This window comes from Hemitrygon akajei, chromosome 14, assembly GCF_048418815.1.
Source record: "Hemitrygon akajei chromosome 14, sHemAka1.3, whole genome shotgun sequence".
Taxonomy (NCBI): domain Eukaryota; kingdom Metazoa; phylum Chordata; class Chondrichthyes; order Myliobatiformes; family Dasyatidae; genus Hemitrygon; species Hemitrygon akajei.
This window is the reverse complement of record NC_133137.1, coordinates 93,484,053-93,505,235: the sequence shown is the minus strand read 5'-3', so window position 1 is coordinate 93,505,235 and position 21,183 is coordinate 93,484,053. Positions and strand designations below refer to the sequence as shown.

Below are 21,183 nucleotides of genomic sequence, written 5' to 3'. Positions count from 1 at the left end.
TCAAATCTCCATTCAGTCTTCTTTGTTGCAAGGATAAAGTCCATTTAAAACAGAGATGCAGAGAAATTTCTTTTACCAGAGGGTGGTAAATTTGTGGAATTTATTACTACAGGCAGCTGTGGAGGCCAGATCATTGGGTCTATTTAAGGCAGAGCTTGATAGGTTCTTGATTGGATATAGTATCAGAGGTTACGGGGAGAAGGCTGGAGAGTGGGGCTGAGGAGAGGAAAAAAGGATCAGCCATGAATGAATGGTGGAGCAGACTTGACAGGCCAAATGGCCTAATTTCTGCTGCTATGTCTTTTGGTCCCATTATCAACAGTTTTGGGCCCCAAAGGATCTCAGAAAGGATTTGTTGTCATGCTGTCCAGAGGAGGTCGACAAGTATGATTCTGGGAATGAAGGGGTTAACATATGAGAAGTGTTCAGTAGCTTTGGGCCTGTACTCACTGAAATTTAGAAGAATGCAGGGGGATCCCATTGAAACCTAGCGAAAATTGAAAGGACTGGATAAGGTAGATATAGAGAGGATGTTTCCTATGGTGGGGGTATCCAGAACTACAGGGCATAGCCTCAAAATTGAGAGGCGACCTTTTAGAACAGAGGTAAGGAGAAATTGTTTTAGCCAGAGGGTGGTGAATCTGTGGAATGCTATGCCACAGACTGCAATGGAGGTCAAGTCTGTGGGTACATTTAAAGCAGAAGTTGTTAGTTTCCTGATTGGTGAGGGCATCAAAGGATATGGCAAGAAGGCAGATGTTTGGGATTGAGTGAGATTCAGGATCAGCCATGATGGAATGGCAGAGCAGAGTCAATGGGCTGAATGGCTCTTTATTTGACCATATCAGTATCAATCTGATTAACTGTTAGCAAGATATAAATGGATTACTTCTTATATTCTATAGTCAGAATTTCCAGTGAGATTCACCATTGATAAGGAGCTGCAAATCACAACTCATGCACCACAATTACTGCTGAAAGGAAATTTCCAAAGTTTGGAGAGATTTCAAAGAGTGAGGATTTACTGGTACAAGAAAAACTGGACTGTTAATCATTATGATGATGGGTCAAATTATATAGCTCTTTAATTTAGAAAGATCTGCTGAACTGAAAAAAATGTGTTGGACCATAGAAAAAATAAAATGCATATACCTGTACTCAAAATCTGATCAAAATAGAGAAAACTGAAAAAAAACTCAGTAGATCAAGGCAGCATCTATGGAAAGTAAAATGGAGATTATAGAATCAATATCCTAACAAAAGACCTTCAACTGAAGTAACTCTGTTTCTCTTTTCACAGATGCTGTTTGAACTGCTGAGTATTTACAGCATTTTTTTCTTTTATGTCTTGGATATTAAGTCTGCTGTTGTGTTCTTTAATTGAAAACTAAAGAAGGAATGTTACATACAAAAATAATTCCTGGATAGATTATTTTCAAATCCCTTTTCTTCTATGAAAACTATTCCAAACATATTTATATAGGTGGTCATCAATCTAAAATAACAATTCTGTTTCTCTCTGCATAGATACTGCCTGACAAAATTGAGATTTTACATTATTTTATGCCTTTCAGCATCTGCATTGTTTTGCTTTTTAATTACTAATCCAATCTTTTATTTGTTTTCCTTTTTTTAATCACCAAAAAACCTAGTAATAATGCTGACCATTATTTTTTCTTTAAGGCTATGGTTGGCTACTACAATAACCTCACAACTGTTACACTTCTTGGCTCGCCGCACATATCTGATACAGCTATTAAAGCACTTGTCCAAGGCAACAAGCTTACCACATTTAAAACTGAAGGTTTGACAAATTATGAAATACCTTATGACATCAAATACTTCTACAAATTACTTATTTGATAGAACCCTTAATAGAATTACTCCAAAAGAACTTTTGGACTATAACTCTTCTGTTTTGCCACAATAGGTAATAAACGTATAACTGACGCAAGCTTCAAAATCTTCAGCACCAGTTGCCCAAATTTGAATCATATCTATGTAGCAGACTGCTCAAGAATAACAGACAACAGCTTGAAATTCATATCAACACTGAAAAATATTATTGTGTTGAATATTTCAGACTGTATGAGGTAATATTGCTAAATAAACTTCTGCCTATTTAGGACTCTTCAATAACCTGTTATGACCTGTTTTTTCTAATCCAAGAAGATATTACAGTTATAATGTTTAAAATAATTTAGTGTTAATGGTCTAGAATGATGGCATTTATTAACTGGGTTAGGTTTATCATTCTCATTAAGTAGTCAAATTTTCTTTTTAGGCACTAATAGGTTAGGTTTTCCAATCTCATCAAATTCTCAGCTTACTTCTTTTGAGTGCTGACTCTGTCTAATAGTTAAGGAGTACATTTTTCATGAGTTCATTTGGATAATCAAAGAAGTTTGCTGGTTTCAGAACTGGGATGTCTAGCACTGCAATAATTCTTGAAAACTGCTATCATCAAAAGGGAGCAAAATGACATACGGACAAGGTGTACTTGAGCAGAGAGCTGTGAGAGATCCATAATTTGAAGATATAATCTATAATTACTGTTGAAGAAAGTAGAACAAAAGAAAATACTTTCTTACGAGACTGAGAGAATCTCATATTAGACCAGCTATGTACCTTTTATGGGTGGAGACCGAGTGAGGTAGCAGATTCTCATATTGTAAGGCTGTAGGAAAAAAGAAGACAGAGTCCCATAACATTCCATTGGGTCAGCACTCCTGAAAGAAAGCAAAACCATCAAAACCAGATGGGAGGAGTACTTCCATACATTCCTGAATCATGAGTAAACCATGTCAATTGCCAATGTTGAAACCATCTCTCAACACTCTGAATGAAGGTTATCTATAACCTTGCCTACAAACAAGTAGAAAACATGATCAAGTACATTATCTATACTGTACCAGACTATATACTAGCTGAGGTTTTCAAGACTGAAGTTAACAAACTGGTATGGAAGTTCTTCAAACATTTTTTTCCCAAATCTTTAGATTCCAGTATTCCAGTTGTAAAATTTCCAATATTGTCACTAAGAAAATAAATATGTTAGAGTGTGAAAATTACCATTGTTTCTCCTTACATGAAAAGTGTTGCTTGTATACTCTTATAACATTTCACTTGCCTTTGCTGAGGTAACCCTTCGGGAATCTCAATGCATTTGTTTGACTTTGCCACATGTCAACTGATAGAATTTTAGTTGCCTGCCAAATTCAGGAAAAATGTTGGGAATAAAATCAGGATCTGTACATGACAGTGTGGCGCAGTGGCATAGCAGTGAGTTTAATACTTTAAATCACCATGATTGGAGTGCAATTCCCGCTGCTGCCTGTAAGGAGTTCTTACGTATGACTGCATGGGTTTACTCCGGGTGATTTGGTTTCTTCACATGTTCCAAAGGTGTACAAATTCATAAGGGTTAGCAATTTGTGGGTATGCTATGTTAGCTGCAAAACCATGGTGACACTTGTGGGCTGTCCCTAGTTCATATTTGGACTATGCTATCCTACTATGAAACCACTCACTTCCCAAGGCTTGGTGCATAGTCCACTATAAATAGCTATTAAGGGACTGATGAATGACAGAGCAATGATGTCCTAAGCATTCTATACACAATTTGTGTAATAGAGTTCAGTTGATTATCATATTGGTGCACTGTTTCATGCTATGAGGAACTTAGTATGAATAAAGCAACATGGCTAAAAATACAGAAGATAATAAGGAAAAAATACTCAGAATTTAAAAGTATGGCCTTGGAATTCTAGTAGACACAAAAGGTGTTCTTGGTAAATGCAAGGGTAAGGTAACAAGTTTTTACAGCTACTTTGAAATTGCTGTGGGCAGCTTATAACTGTATGCAAATGTTATGCTGTTTTCTTTATTTTTAAAGATTGCTATATGTCTAAAGTGATGTGTTAAGTATGTTTATGTCTGTATATGAATAACATGGATATGCTTTGTATGGTAGTATCACTGATGCAGGTATACGAAGGTTTTTGGAAGGGGCTTCAGGTCAAAAACTTAGAGAACTGAACATCAGCAACTGCATCTTAATTACTGATTTATCAATACTGAAAATCGCACAGAGGTATGCAACATAATACATTATTACCTTATAAATAAAGTTCCATTTACTTTTATAGAATGTTAAAAATCTGATAATTTAATGTTCAAGATTGCAATATAACTGTCCCAGGAGTTCTGAGTGATGATCCCTCCCAAGACAATATAGTCTTAAGTTTCCCCAAAAATGCTCCACAGGGAGAATGGTGCTATCCTGTGAGAGATGACTCTGTTAGGGAAGTACACAGTGTGTACAAAACACTTCACTTCAGGTAAGATCAATCTTCAACTGCATAATATTGGAAAAAAAAGCAAAGTTTTAGAATTGAATTTTTGCCTGTATTTGAGTAATGCAGTGGGAGTAAAGATGTCTAGCATGCAAGTCCAACTTTTGATTATTTGCACTGTGATTCTGGATATGAAAGTTGAAAGGAACTTTCAGATACTTACAGAACTACAGCAGTTTATCATTCACTGGGTAAAAAGAATTTGAGGCACTGCCTGGGAAAAGCATGAACATAATAGACATAAAAGGACTGTATGGTACTTCATTGTTGTTTATGTGGTATTTGACATGGATGAGTGTATAAATCTAGTTTGTAAAGTTGATTTGTTTGGTTTTTATTCTTTCGTTGTTGTTAAACAGACCCTGAAATGGTCTGCAATGGGTAAAGACCATAAGACATAAGACATAGGAGCAGATTCAGGATATTTGGCTTTTTGAGTAGTAAGGTGAGAGTTGTAGTTTGTTGAGGAATTGAGATTATAATCAGTGAAGTCAAAATCTGATCAGTAGGTAATGGATAATCAACTGAAAAGGGAAAACCCAACTTTAGTCCCAGTTTTTCCTCTTCCTTTTCTTTCTCTTCCATCCCCATCTCCAAAGGAGATCTGAAGCCATTTTCTGAGCTGAAATGCTAATTTCACTTCACTCAAGAAGGGAATGAAGCAAAAGACAAGAAATTAGAGGCCAGTTGGTCTGATCTCAGTGGTTGGGAAGATGTTGGAGTCGATTGTTAAGGATGTAGTTTCAGGGTTCTTGGAGGCACATGATAAAATAGGCCATAGTCTGCATGGATTCCTTCAGGGAAATTCTTGCCTGACAAATCTGTTGGAATTCTTTGAAGAAATAACAAGCAGGGTATACAAAGCAGAACCGGTGGATGTTGTGTACTTGGGATTGCACATGAGGCTGCTTAACAAAAGCCCATGGTAGTACAGGAAAGATACTAGCTGACTGTCAGGTTGCAGAGTGGCTGATTGGCTGCCGGTGATGAGTGGTGTTTCTGCAGTGGTCAGTGCTGAGACCACTTCTTTTACCTCGTACGTCAATGATTTGGATGACAGAATTGATGATTTTGTGGCCAAGTTTGCAGATGATACAAAGATAGGTGGAGGGACAGGTAGTGTTGATGAAGCAGGGAGGCTGCAGAAGAACTTAGACAGATTAGGAGAATTGGCAAAGAAGTGGCCGATGGAATAAAGTGTTGGGAAGTGTGTGGTCATGCACTTTGGTAGAAGGAATAAAAGCATAGACTAATTTCTAAACAAGGAAAATTCTGAGGTGCAAAGGGACTTGGGAGTCCATGTGCAGGATTCCCTAAAGGTTAATTTGCAGGTTGAGTTGGTGGTGAGGAAGACAAACGCATTAGCATTAATTTCAAGAGGACTAGAATATAACAGCAAGGATGTAATCCTGAGGTTTTAAAAGGCAGTGGTGAGGCCTTACTTGGAGTATTGTGAGCAGTTTTTAGCCCATTTTTTAAGAAAGTATGTGCTAGCTTTGGGGAGGGTTCAGAGGAGATTCGTGGAAATGAAAGCTTATCATATGAGGAGTGATTGATGATTCTGGCCCTTTACTCACTGGAATTTAGATAAATGAGGGGGAATCTTATTGAAATCTATTTAATGTTGAAAGACTTAGGTAGAGTGGATGTAGAGAGGATGTTTCTTCTGGTGGGGGAGTCTAGGACTAGAGGGTAGAGACTCAGAATAGAGAGATGTTTATTTAGAATGGAGATGAGGAGGAATTTATTTAGCCAGAGGGTGGTGACTCTGTGGAATTCATTACCATAGGCGGCTGTGGAAGCAAGATCATTGGACCAATTTAAGGTGGAGGTTGATAGGTTTTTGATTAGTCAGGACATAAAAGGTTACAGGGAGAAAGCAGGAGAATGGGGGTTGAGAGGAAAATAATGAAGTGGCAATGGACCAAATGGTCTAATTCTCCTCTTGTGTCTTATGGTCTTATGTGACTCCTGGATTTGCACCACAAAACAGACAACCACTATTTCAAGGCTTCCTCTGCTATACACTACAAAGTGCTTTCACAACTGAGCTAATAGTAGTACTGTTGTGTGTATACTGTCTGTATGATGACATTGTAAGAATCAGCTGCTTACAAATAGGTTCAATTGTTGATCTAAATTTTGCACTGGAGTCAAGAGTCAGAGAGTGAGAAGATATTACATTTCTTCTGGTAACTACTCTTCAGGTTGGAATAATGGCTTAAGATAAATAGTACAACATTAAAATGTATGATTGCCAATTGTGATGACTGTTGTGATGTTCTGTGCAGTCAAAAAAAGTTGTAAATTCAGGGAATGAAAGTCCTTGTAAATATTCATCACTGAAATGTAATAACCTAATGGCATTGTGGAGTGCACACTTTGGGACTGTGCACTATTGGGAAGCTTGCAATTGCTTATGCTGTCAGTTCTATGACAAATGGGAAATAGATATACTTCCCTCTTCTGCAGCAGAATGTCTATGAAATCCGTGAAATGTTACATTTACAGTATTTCCTGCACATGAGGGGCTGAAAAATGTTGGCCACCGTAACTTTTAGAGCTCAGAGTAAGTAGCATATTTTCAGATTCCCAAAGTTTCTTCAGAAGTATTCTTCAACAACTTTACTGCTCTGTTCTCCATTCCCCCTTCTCATTTTATTTTTATTTTATTGAAATACAGTGCAGATTTGGCTCTTCCAACTCTTCGAGCCATGCTGCCCAGCAATCCCCCAATTTAATCCTAGCCTAATCACAGGGACAATTTACAAGGACCAATTAACTAGCATGTCTTTGGACTGTGGGAGGAAACCGGAGCAACCAGAGAATGTGTACATTCTCACATGGTCACACGGAGAATGTACAAATTCCTTACAGGCAGTGGCAGAAATTGAACCCACATTGACTGTGTTGTAAAATGTTGTGCTAACCACTACACTACAATGCCACCCAGAAGTTTAAGAGATAAGAGCACACATCTCTGGTACCAATATTTTTGTGCTGAATTTTGAAATGACCATGGACTTAATTAATTTTGTTAAAAAGTTATGTAGGTGACTAGAAAAGTGAGGCATCATCATGTCCTCTTTGCCCTGGCAGAGGGACCATTGAACACATCTTTGGCAGCTGCCCAAAAGCCTTGAGAGAAGGACGCTATCACTGGTGCCATGACAAGATGCTGAAAGGAGTGGCAGAAAGTATCTCATCAGCCACTAACAAAAGAGGTCCATAGCCTTTGTCAAAGCTGGAGACCAACCACAGCCTCAGCCCAGGTTACTGGCAGGCTTACCACTGTGTGACTGGCAATTGAAAGTCAGTTTTAGCAAGCAATTAAAGTTCCCTGACTTCATCGCATTATCATCACTGAGGCCTGACATGGTCATTCTTTCAGAAACCTTGAAGTAGGTGGTCATGGTAGAACTGACAGTGGCTTGGAAGACTGGTTTGAGGAGGCCTTTGAATGTAAGAAAGCCAAATACCAGGATCTGGTAGAGCCAGGGGTGAAAGGCACAATTTAAGACGATAGAGGTGGGGTGCAGAGGTTTTGCTGCCTTCTCGCTGTGCAGAACCAACTCTCCCCTTGGCATATGGGGGCAGCAACAAGAAGAGCCACTAGGACCATCACAGAGGCTGCTGTGTGAGCCTCTAGATGGCTATGGATCAAGAGGTGTAAACCATGGACCATTGCTACTGGGACACAAACAGGGCCTGATCAACCCTTGCTGGGTTGCCTGGGAGAGAGTGTCTGATGTTGAAAGACCCAAAACAGCCTATAACTCCAGGTTAGATTACTGATGAGCTGTCCCAGCGCATTTTAGGATGTATAATAGCATTGAAGTATCATATAATTTGGGAAAAGATTAACCTGCATTTAACTTCAAATAACTCTGTAAATCAGTTGCCAACAAACTTGCAATTAATTGATGAACTCTTTAATGGTATGGGTGGATTCTCATTCTTGCTATTAAATACCAGCAAATTGGCAGCATTGTGAGATCTGTTTTGGCAACAGTGCCTCAAGTCAGTCTTCTCTGCATATATTTGACAATGATGACATTGTATACAATACTGTCATTTCCAATGTGATGGACAGGCAGAATCATACATCAAATAGAAGGGTTTGCACCATACAGCAAATTCACACTAATATAACCCAAGCAACATTGCAATGGAGCCAAATTTGGATAAATTTCTCTTGAAAATAAATGACATTGAAATGAAAGCAAAATAAATTAGATGCTGTAAAGTAGAAATAAAAACAATAAACGGAAAGAAAAATCTCTTTAAAATTCTGAAGAAAGATCAGTGACTTGAAATGGTAAACTCTGAACTCTTTCCATCAAATGTTTCCTGACCAAATAGAATGCAAAAGTAGTTAAAGTTGTGCAAGTTTCTTCTGATTTATTTAACATCACCAGCATTTTTCTTAACTTATTAATACAGCTTAAGTAACAAAATACAGTATATATGAAAAATGTTAACTCTAATAATTTAGTAATGAAACCTAATTATTTCTTTCAAATGTACCTAATGTAGTCAGAATTATGTTATTTAGATTCAAAAATGTAGATAAAGAAAGTTTAATGTTTTAGATTCTGTTCAATTAGTGTTATCCAAAAATCAAAGAGCAAAATTTGGTACCTAGAACAATACAACACAGAATCAGGACTTTGGGCACACAATTCTGTTCCAAGCATGATGTCAAGTTAAACCAAAATCTCTTCCAGTTCCACATGATCCATAGCTCTCCATTTCCTGCACGTTCATGTGCCTAACTGGAAGTCTTTTAAACACCACTATCATATCTCCTTCCACCATTACTCCTGGAATCCTGTCCCAGGCTCCTATTACATATTCATTTCAATTGAAGGATAGATTCATTATAATTTCTATACTTTAATTTATTTCAATTTTATTCTTTCTTTCAGATGCCTCAGCTTGACTCACCTAAGAATGCGTTATTGTTTGCACGTAACTGACAGTGGGATTGAATGGCTAGGAAGCTTGCCTACGCTGACCAATATTGACCTGACAGGAACTAATGTACAAGAACAGGTTAATAGTAACTTGCTTCTAAAACTTAGAATTTATTTTGAAATATTCATGCAGCATAACAGCAGGTTTCTCTATACACATATTTCCTGTCATGTAAGAGAACAGTGGGACTAGTTGGATAGTTCTTTCAAAGAGCTGACCTTCTATGCTGTATGATTCTTTAAATCACACTTCTTATTGTGCAAACTGTCCTAACAGTTAGAGCAATTAAGCACAGGTCTGATGCTGTCCATTTCTTGGCATTGCCTATTGCTCCAGTTAGCTTTTTTCCCCACAGAAACTAGATTCTCAACTCAAACCCAACCTCAAGGATTCAATCCTGGGTCTCCAACCCACAGTAAGAAATGTCAAATTTTAGATCACAGCTGGAAATAACCCTGGAGTTCTTTACTAAATTTTTGTCATTGCTTAAATTTTTTTAAAAAAGTGGGAGTTTTTGCCTTGCCATTGATGCCACAGAATGTTGCTTTTGGAGCTACTCTGGCAGCTTTAGATTCAAAGCTGGAGATCCTATTCTCCCATAAAAATTATCTTTCAGAACCTTAGTGTAACAGTGTCCTGATAGTCTTGCTGTTATTTAGAAAGTCTGTGGAAAGACATGTTATGAGCATGGGGCTCGTATTCCACTTTAATCACAGTTCTGCTATTTGATTTGGGGCCAAGGATTACTCAAGCCCACTTTAATCAAGCTCATTCCTTAAAATAGATTTTTTTGGGGATCACATATGTTTATTTTTGCTTTCTGCATGTAGTGATTAACATTCTGTACAATCTACAGAAATCTAGTTATCATTTTTAGTGCAAACCACTCAACCCCACTATACCTCAACTTTTTTAAAGATGGGAAGCCTCATTTTGGTGCTCTCCAGTCCAAATTGATTGAATCTAAACTGATATATAAAATAAAGATAGATAAGAAATACACAGATTTTATTGTTTATTGACAGATTTGCTTTTTTCAATGTTTTATACTATGCTGAACATTGAGCAACAGGCTAAAGCTGTGTTAAATTAATGCATTCCACAGATATTACTTTTGGAAACATTTATTCTGTGGTACAGCTGAGGGTTTTGAATTTTGCACTGTTGTGGCATATTTCTCTTGGATGGCAAATCTGTTTCTATAATTATTTGTGTCTGCAATACCAGTACCTATATTGGACAAAATATGCATTTTCTTTCCATCTATCTTCCATCTAAATATAAAGCTGGAATTTAATTGGAAACATTCAAACCACTTGGAAAATACTTTCAAAATAATTGCAAAAAAGAGATATATTTAAATATTTTAGTCTATTAACTATATTTGATGAAATGACAAATTCCATAAAGAATACATTTTCAATAGATTATTAAGTACGGATTGCTAGCTGCAGTGCTTCAAACATCACAAATGTTGTTTTGTTCCTAAGTAACAATTTATTTTCTTGTGTAAGACTTAGGAAACTTATACAGAAATATAAGAATTAAAGGGTTTAGAAACTCAATCATGTTGTCCCATTTTACCTTGAGTAGGACAATTTACTCCTATTCTCTGCAATGTACACTATCCATCTTGAGATTAGGGCGCTCAGTAGGTTGACATGCTCACAAGTATTAATAAGTCTCCTAAACTAAGTTCCTAAGTTTATTGTAGAACATATTTGGAAATGGGTCTGGCTCAGTAAAGCACCCAGCATATCTTAGTAGCTCTCTACATGTTGAAGGCTGATTTATATTCTTACAGAGTAAAGAACAACTTCTGGAATTGGTTTCAGAAAGAGTTTATCTCATCTGTGGGTGGTTGGGTTTATGTGAGGAGTATAGTAAAAAAAAAGTCCAAAAAAATGGAGAAGGAATTGGCAGGAAGCCATACCCAGAGTTAACTTTCTTTACATTTTCTTAATTATCTGCAAGACGTGCATATAAGGTTTTATTTTGTGTGGATATGATCATGTGTATACCGATCACTTAAACATTCTAACTTTGATAGTTCATGTCTTTAACCTTTCAGAGTATTTACAAATATTTTTCAGAAGATGGTCCTACAAAATAACTTCTTATGAGAGGTCATTTCTTCTTCGAGTAATGCCATAGGACCCAAGTAGACCATGTACAAGCAGAAATACTCACATATCACCTGGTAATTCTCTCATAATGAGGGACCAAATATTGAAATGAGGAACACCATAGATTTCATGTTGGAGGCTGCAGGACACACCCATATCTGTCCAACAGTGATGACAAATATATATCTGGGAGGCTCTGATAAGAAAATACTTCTGGAGCTGTAGCACATGATGCACAATATAATGGCAAATATTCCATCCAATTTTTGTGACTGGGATGAATCTGAAGCATGAATGGTATGACGTTAGTTACCTTTACAATCCATAGAACCATAGAACACTACAGCACAGTACAGGCCCTTCAGCCCTCCATGTTGTGCCGACCCATACAATCCTTAAAAAAAAGTATTAAACCCACACTACTCCATAACCCTCCATTTTTCTTTCATCCATGTGCCTGTCCAAGAGGCTCTTAAATACCCTTAAAGTTTTAGCCTCCACCACCATCCCTGGCAAGTCATTCTAGGCACTCACAACCCTCTGTTTAAAAAACTTACCCCTGATGTCTCCCCTAAACTTCCCTCCCTTAATTTTGTACATTTGCCCTCTGATTTTTGCTGTTGGTGCCCTGGGAAACAGATACTGACTATCCACCCTATCTATGCCTCTCATAATCTTGTAGACCTCTATCAAGTCCCCTCTCATTCTTCTACGCTCCAAAGAGAAAAGCCCCAGCTCTGCTAACCTTGCTTCATATGACTTGTTCTCCAAACCAGGCAATATCCTGGTAAATCTCCTCTGCACCCTCTCCATAGCTTCCACATCCTTCCTATAATGAGGTGACCAGAATTGAACACAATACTCTTAAGTGCGGTCTCACCAGAGATTTGTAGAGTTGCAACATGACCTCTCTACTCTTGAACTCAATCCCCCGTTAATGAAGCCTAGCATCCCATAGGGCTTCTTAACTACCCTATCAACCTGTGCAGCGACCTTGAGGGATGTATGGATTTGAACCCCAAGGTCCCTTTGTTCATCCACATTCTTAAGTAACTGACCATTAATCCTGTACTCAGTCTTCTGGTTCGTCCTTCCAAACTGCATCACCTCACACTTATCCAGATTGACTTCCATCTGCCATTTTTCTGCCTAACTCTGCAGCCTGTCTATATCTTCTTGTAACCTTCGACAACCTACAGCTCCATCCACAACTCCTCCAATCTTCATGTAATCCACAAACCTACTCACCCATCCTTCCGCCTCTACATCCAAGTCATTTATAAAAATCACAAATGGCAGGGGTCCCAGGACAGATCTCTGCGGCACTCCACTAGTCACCGACCTCCAGGCAGAATACTTTCCTTCCACAACTATCCTCTGCTTTCTTCCTTTAAGCCAAATTTTTTTCCAAACAGCCAAGGTTCCACTTATCCCATGCCTCATGGCTTTCTGGATGAGTCTCTCATGAGGGACCTTGTCAAATGCTTTGCTAAAGTCCATGTAGACCACATCCACTGCCCTACCCTCATCAATTTCTTTTGTTACCTCTTCAAAAAACTCAATCAGGCTCATGAGGCATGATCTTCCCTTCACAAAGCCATGTTGACTATCCATGAGTAGGCTGTACTTCTCCAAATGCTCATAGATCCTATTCTTAAGAATCCTTTCCAGTAGTTTGCATACCACCGACGTAAGACTCACCGGTCTATAGTTCCCAGGTTTCTCCCTATTACTTTTTTTAAACAAGGGAACTACATTTGCCATTCTCCAGTCCTCCGGCACTTCCCCTGCAGCCAAAGAGGATTCAAAGATCATAGCTAATGCTCCTGCGATCTCTTCTCTCAATTCCCACAACAACCTGGGGTGTATCATATCTGGCCCTGGGGATTTATCAATCTTAATGTTTTTAAGAAGATCCAGCACTTCTTCTTCCTTAATCTCCACATTGTCCAGCACACAGGCCCGCTCTACTTTGATCTCGTCCTGATCAAGATCCTTTTCACTTGTGAATACTGAAGCAAAGTATTCATTTATGACCTCCCCAACCTACTCCACTTCCAGGCACATGTTGCCCTCTTTATCCTTTAGTAGTCCCACCTTCGTTCTCATCATCCTCCTATTCTTCACATATGCATAGAACGCCTTGGGGTTCTCCTTAATCCTACATGCCAAGACCTTCTTATGCACCCTTCGAGCTCTCTTAAGTCCTTTCTTTAGCTCCTTTCTGGATACCCTATATTTCTCATGAGCCCCTCCTACTTCCTGCTTCTTATATCTAATATATGCTTCCTTTTTCCTCTTGACAAGTTGCCTCACGTGTTTCGTCAGCCACGGTTCCCTTTTCCTACCATTTTTTCCTTGCCTCAGTGGGACAAACCTGTCCTGAACCAAGCTCAAGTGGTCCCTAAACTTCTCCCACATTACTTCTGTGCTTTCCCCTTTGAACATCTGTTTCCAATTTACTCTCACTAGTTCCTGCCTCATCCCTTCAAAGTTAGCCCTTCCCCAGTTAAGCACTTTACCATTTTGTCTGATTTTATCCCTTTCCATAGCTATGCTGAAGCTAAGGGAGTTGTGGTCACTCTCGCCAAAATGCTCCCCCACCAAGAGGTCTGTCACCTGACCAGGTTTATTACCCAGAACTAGATCCAGTATAGCCTCTCCTCTCATCAGCCGGTCCACATACTGTGTCAGGAATCCTTCTTGAACACACCTGACAAATTCAGCCCCATCTATCCCCCCTTGCACTCAGTAAGTGCCAGTCAATATGAGGGAAGTTGAAATCACCCATAACTACTACCCTGTATTTTGTGCACCATTCTAAAATTTGCCTGCTTGTCTGCTCCTCGGTGTCCCGAGGGCTATTTGGTGGCCTGTAGACTACTCCCAGCACAGTGATTGATCCCTTCCTATTTCTGACTTCCACCCAGACTAACTCCGTGGACACTCCTTAGATAGATAGATAGATAGATAGATACTTTATTCATCCCCATGGGGAAATTCAACTTTTTTTCCAATGTCCCATACACTTGTTGTAGCAAAACTAATTACATACACTACTTAACTCAGTAAAAAATATGATATGCATCTAAAACACTATCTCAAAGAGCATTAATAATAGCTTTTAAAAAGTTCTTAAGTCCTGGCGGTTGAATTGTAAAGCGTCCTCCCTTTCTATAGCCGTGATACTATCCCTGACCAGCAACGCCACTCCCCCCACTTTCTACCTCCCATCCTATTCCTTTTAAAACACCTGAACCCTGGGACCTGCATCATCCAATCCTGCCCTTCCTCCAACCAAGTTTCAGTAACGGCCACAACATCGTAGTTCCACGTACTAATCCATGCTCTAAGTTCATCCTCCTTGTTTCTAATATTCCTAGCATTGAAATAGACACATTTCAACCCCGTTAACTGGCTATAATTATGTTTTGTCCCCTGCCTGTCCTTCCTCATCAACTCAGAACTCTTAGCATCATGCCCTTGTCCTTCTACCTTAATCCCTGCACTCACATTCTGATTCCCAGCCCCCTGCCAAACTAGTTTAAACCCTCCCCAACAGCTCTATCAAACCTGCCCGCCAGGATATTGGTCCCCCTGGGATTCAAGTACAACCTGCACTTTTTGTACAGGTCATACCCGCCCCAAAAGAGGTCCCAATGATCCAGAAATCTGAATCCCTGCCCCCTGCTCCATTCCCTCAGCCATGCATTTATCCTCCACCTCATTCTATTCCTATTCTCACTGTCATGTGGCAGAGGCAGTAATCCCGAGATTACTACCTTTGAGGTCCTGTTTTTCAACTTCCTTCCTAACTCCCTGTAGTCTTCTTTCAGGATCTCTTCCCTTTTCCTACCTATGTCATTGGTACCAATATGTACCACAACCTCTGGCTGTTCTCCCTCCCACCGCAGGATATCTTGGATGTGATCAGAAACATCCCGGGCCCTGGGACCTGGGAGGCAAACTACCATCCAAGTTTCTTTCCTGCGTCCACAGAATCACCTGTCTGAACCCCTGACTATAGAGTCCCCTATCACTACTGCCTTCCTCTTCCTTTCCCTACCCTTCTGAGCCACAGGGCCAGACTCTGTGCAAGAGGTACGGTCACTGTTGCTTTCCCCAGGTAGGCTGTCCCCCTCCAACAGTACTCAAACAGGAGTACTTATTGTCAAGGGGTACAGCCAGAGGGGTACTCTCTAGTACCTGACTCTTCCCCTTCCCCCTCCTGACTGTGACCCACTTGTCTGTCTCCCGTGGCCCCAGTGTGACCACCTGCCTATAACTCCTCTCTATCACCTGCTCACTCTCCCTGACCAGACGAAGGTCATCGAACTGCAGCTGCAGTTCCCTAACATGGTCCCTTAGGAGTTGCATCTTCATGCACTGGGTGCAGATGTGGCCATCCGCGATGCCGGGGGACTCCAGGACCTCCCACATCTGACACCGACCACAGAAAACTGGCGTCACACACATACTACCTCCTTTTGCAATCAACAACTGCCTCGCCTTGTCCCATAACCACCGAAAAGCCTGTGGAGCCAAAGCCCTTTCACTCTGCTGCCTGCTCCCAACGCTGCCCGCTGGATATGGCTGCCTTCTTTTTAAACTGTTCGCTCTCAACTGGCTGACGTCACACACCTGCGCAGTCTGACCTCTCTCTTCCCCCGAGAACTCAAAATGTCTTCCCGCTGGAAATCCTTAGATGCCCTCCCACTGCCTTCTTGTTCCGAATCCATTGAAAAAATAATGATTTTCTTGGAGAGTCAGACCATTAAATTAAAAAATGCCTGAAAAACCTTCAAAAATGGCTCACAAATCATATGTAGGACATTGAATTGGATGCATGGTACCCAAAGAGTGGTCATCCTTTTTTTTCTCTGTTGATAGGCAGCAAAAGGTTTAACACTTATTAATAGCAGAGAATTATGGGTAGACCACAAACAGAGCAATGGTGAAAGAGGACATGGAAGTGTTTCCACTTTTCCACTTTGACTTCATATTCCCGTTTCCCAATTTTGTTAGTGCCAGATGGTGCCATTGACCCACTGGCAAACCAATCCTTACAAAGATGCCCCAGAAGATGTACATCAAACATCTAACAGTCAAAAATGATCTGAGTCATTGTTTAAATCTTGGTTGAAGCATAGTGTTTCAATCATGTGGAAGCACTAGGATTAAGTTAGCTAAAGATTTATAGTAGCACAAGAGTAAACATAGATATGAACTTCAGAAAGGGTAAGATGTGGGAACACACACCAGTCCTCGTAGAGGGATCAGAAGTGGAGAGAGTGAGCTATTTCAAGTTCCTGGGTATTAATATTTCAGAGGACCTAACCTGGACCCAACATTTTGCTTCAGTCATAAAGAGGGCAAGACAGCAGCTATATTTCATGAAAAGTTTGAGGAGATTTTGCATGTGACCAAAACCACCTGCGATTTGCTACGTGTACCATGGAGAGCATTCTAAATGGATGCACCACCGTCTGGTATGGGGTCTATTGTACAGGATCAAAGTAAACTGCAGAGAGATGTAAAATTAATCAGCTCCATCATGGACACAACTCTCCGTAGTATCTAGGAGTGGTGCCTCAGTAAAGTGGCATCCATCATTAAGGGCCCCCTTCACCAAGGAAATGCCCTCATCTCATTGCTACTATAAGGAAGGAGGTGCAGAAGATACATATATATTTACTGTAATTCACAGTTCTTTTCTCTCTATTATCATACATTGAATTGTACTGCTGCCATAAAGTTAACAAATTTCATGACATATGCCAGGGTAATTAAAGCTGATTCTGATATCATTAGTTTGGTAAGCTGCTACTTTGCACCACATAACTTTTACTTCTTTCTGCTCATATTTAGTCATGGTCATTCTTTTAGTCACTGACTTGTAATTGGATTTTTCACATGATTAATGGCTTCCATCATTAAGGATCCCCATCACCCAGGACATGCCCTCTTCTCATTGCTACTATCAAGGAGGAGGTACAGGAGCCTGAAGACACACACTCAATGTTTCAGGAATGGCTTCTTCCCCGAAGCCATCAGATTTCTGATTGGACTGTGAACCCATGAACACTATCTCAGTATTTTTCCCTTTCTTTTTGCACTGTTAATGTTATTTATATGTATATACAGTGTATATACACTTCTTGTTGTAATTTATGTTTTTATTATATATTGCAATGCACTGCTGCTGCAAAACAACATATTTCATGACATCTTCCTGTAATACTAAACCTGATCCAGATTCTGATTACGATAATGCCAAAGAAAGGAGGGGTGTTAATCGAATATTTGATTGTTTTCAGTGTTAGTGCATTAGGGCTAACACTGAAACATTAGGGCTAACATTAGGTTGACGAGATGGAGTGCAAATGCCTTTTGATATATACACTCTGTTGTCACTTTCATTAGTACAGGAGTGGAACTCAGTGTGGTCTTTTACTTCTGTAACCCATCCACTTCAAGGTTTGACATGTTGTGGGTTGAGATGTTCTCCATACCACTGCTATAACACATGTTTATTTGAGTTATTGCTGCCTTCCTGTCAGCTTGAAATAGCCATTCTCCCCGTCCTCTCTCATTAACAAGTTGTTTTCACCCACATAACTGCCGCTTACTGGATTTTTTTTTTGTTTCTCGCACCATTCTCTGTAAACTTTAGAGACTGTTGTATGTGAAAATCCCAGGAGACCAGCAGTCTCTCAGATACTCAAACCACTCCATCTGGCACCAACTTACATCACATAATCTTCCTTTTCTGATGTTTGGTTTGAACAACTGAATCTTTTGACCATCTCTGCATGTTTTTATGCATTGAGTTGCTGCCATATGATTGGTTGATTTGATTTTTACAATAAAATGCAGGTGGTCATTGAGTATGATGGGTGAAATTCTGCTCACTTAATGCACCTTGAAGTACTGAGGCTATCCCAGACAACGAAGAGTGACTGCTAGCAACATTACATTGCATTGTTTCTCCTCCTCAGAAGTATCTTCTATTCTATATCATTCTGCAATGTATATACATCAAAGCATATTTTACAATCATTCCTAAGATTGTAGTTGATGCAAGAAGGGCAAATTCCAAAATGAATATCATAGTAGGCATAGACATCATGGACCAAAGAGCTTATTCTTATACTGTATTGTTGTACATACAACAACCTGAAGTATACTGAACACCATATAATCTGGCTGTAATATGACTTTCAATACGTACCATACTTCTTGCAATCTTCATTGAGATCAGTTGACATGTTATGGTATTCCTTGTTTCTGACCATTAGTTGCCATGTCTTTTCCAAGGTGAGAAATATGGTTTGCTAAAAGGCAAAACATGGCAGGTGTCCAGGAATCATGGCCTCGAAGTTTGTGAACAAATTTGCTGTTGCATGTTATTTTCATGCTGTTGGATTGAAAGCCATTATAGTGAATGAATCTTTTTGATGATACAAGGGAATCTGATTTGTAACTAGCTACAGATAATGAGAAGCCAATTGAAGTGCAGACCTCATTGCATCTTTGGGTGCATTGCTGAATAGAATATCTGATTACTGGCTTTGGTAAATAATTTATCAGTCTTTGCAATTATGAGCATGAAGGATCATGGAATAAAAAATTGTGTTTTTTTTTACAGCTATTGGTAAGTGTAAGCATCTGTTCCATTAGCATATACAGTTTCAACAGTTTGCAAATACCTTCCTCCATTGATGTGATACCCCATGGGTACAAAATTCCAAGGGAGCTGATTATTTGCCTTTAAGCTCTGAATGACAAGAATGGCTTCCTGCAAGCTGTATTTCCCTGATGTTGTTGAGTACCTTTTCACTGTCTTATAACAAACAATTAACAGAGTGAATCAGTCATAAGCATGTTTATTTGACTTGCTGCAAGGGAAGACCATAACTGCATAAGAGCCAATCATAGCTTTAAAAAAACAGAAAACATAGTCACTCCTTTATACCCAAGTGTTAGCTGCTGCATGTCAGTTCAAGGTCAGAGTGCATTCCTTTCACCTGCTTAATCAGTGTACTTGGCCTTCTTCCAGTAATTGTCATTTGTCATATATTCAAGGTCCATTTGCATAATATTGGCTGAACACTATTAGCAAAGCACTCTGGTACAATACAGGTTCTATTTGTTTTGGACAAAAATACCATTTCTTTACTACGAGTAAAGTACTTTACAAAGCATTTCCCAAAATTCCCTTTTTGTCTATCCACTTTAATGAATACCTATTCCTTTCCTTACTATCCTCTCCTTTGTCCTGTTATTTCACACAAAAATCATAAAAGAATAACTGCTATTATTATAAAATTAGTAGTTATACCATAATGCAGAACAGTTGCCCACCCTGTGCCAGCACTCCAGATGGCCACCATCCACCTCCCTGAGTGCAATAGTTGTGATACTGATCCCCTAATTTATTAATCTCCAGTATTCCTGAATGTATACACTGAATCCCATTTGCTGGAATTAAAGGGAACCACCCATAGCAGGATTCCTCCTTCACCATGGAATGGAATATGACTACAAATCCAACATGCCGAAAGGTTCAATCATTCAGTATGTTTATATCTGAGTGAAGTGAAAGGGTTATGAGCAGGGGCCCTGTTTATATATACCAATACATCTATTAGCTCCAGCATCGCCAGTACAAGTAGGGTGATCAGTATGATGTTGAGGGGTTTCATGTTTTTAATGGCTCAGAAGTCTTTTTAACAGTGTATCTATGATAGTTTCTCTCTTATCTTAATAGCTGTATTAGTCATCAATAGTATCTGGAATGGTCCTTCAAACCAAGATTGCAAACAAATCTTCCTCTTAAATGTCTGGACAACCATGTAATCTCCAGACTCTATGTTGTGACACTTAGTGATGTGCTTCCTTCAACTGGTGATGATACTCGGTGATACTTTTTTGTGAAGGATACATAATAAGCCAACATGCTTTCATCCAAATTATCTCTGCTCATTTGCTTGACTTCAAGTGGTGCATCAAACAGCAGGTGCAATGGCCTCCCCATTATGATTTTGAGGGGGGGACAATCCAGTAGTCCTGTTGGCTGTGGGTCTAATGGCCATGAGGACCTAAGGTAATACTTGTTTCCATCTCAGCCCAGATTCTCACACATTTTACTAAGCTTGTTTTTAATTATTCCATTCATCCTTTCTACCAAGCTTGCCGACTGAGAGTGGTAGCTATAATGAAAACGTTGGGCAACCTGTAAGACCTTACGTACATCTTCTATTACCTTCCCAGTAAAGTGGGTACCATTGTCCCTAGACAGTTTCCAAGGGATCCCAAACCTTCAATGAATACTCAGCTACAGTGAATGTGTCATTCTTTCTACAAGGAAATGCATTGACCTATTGTGAAAAACATCAATAATGACCAAAACATATTTATATTCTTCACATGACAGTAATTCTATAAAATCCATCTGTAAATGCATGGGTGGTCCATCGGAAGGTGGTGTACGAGATCCTTCCACCTTCACTAGTTTTCTTGGATTTTGTAAAATAAGTTGTTCACAAATTTGATTTACAGATTGGAATAAACTAGGGACATGCCATGCTTGATGTATATGATCTATCAGTCCCTTCTTCTGCCTCCAGAGAAAGAGGTTAATGTGGGTTGGTGGGCCATTTTGGTTGATGGTCATTTTACGTAGCTTAGCTTTGAGCATCTTGCCCTGGATCATTTGACTGAGG

The 21,183-nt window shown here is 39.4% G+C and overlaps 1 protein-coding gene across 1 annotated transcript in view; it reads left to right on the top strand.

The window, feature by feature from the left end:
• The window catches only part of fbxl13 (F-box and leucine-rich repeat protein 13), a 162,011-nt gene that overhangs the window by 107,480 nt on the left and 33,348 nt on the right, over positions 1-21,183 (top strand). The window contains exons 12-15 of the mRNA XM_073066627.1: positions 1,684-1,804; positions 1,931-2,093; positions 3,974-4,093; positions 9,284-9,410. Of these exons, the coding sequence (XP_072922728.1) occupies positions 1,684-1,804; positions 1,931-2,093; positions 3,974-4,093; positions 9,284-9,410 (531 nt within the window). The remainder of the gene's footprint in view (positions 1-1,683; positions 1,805-1,930; positions 2,094-3,973; positions 4,094-9,283; positions 9,411-21,183) is intronic.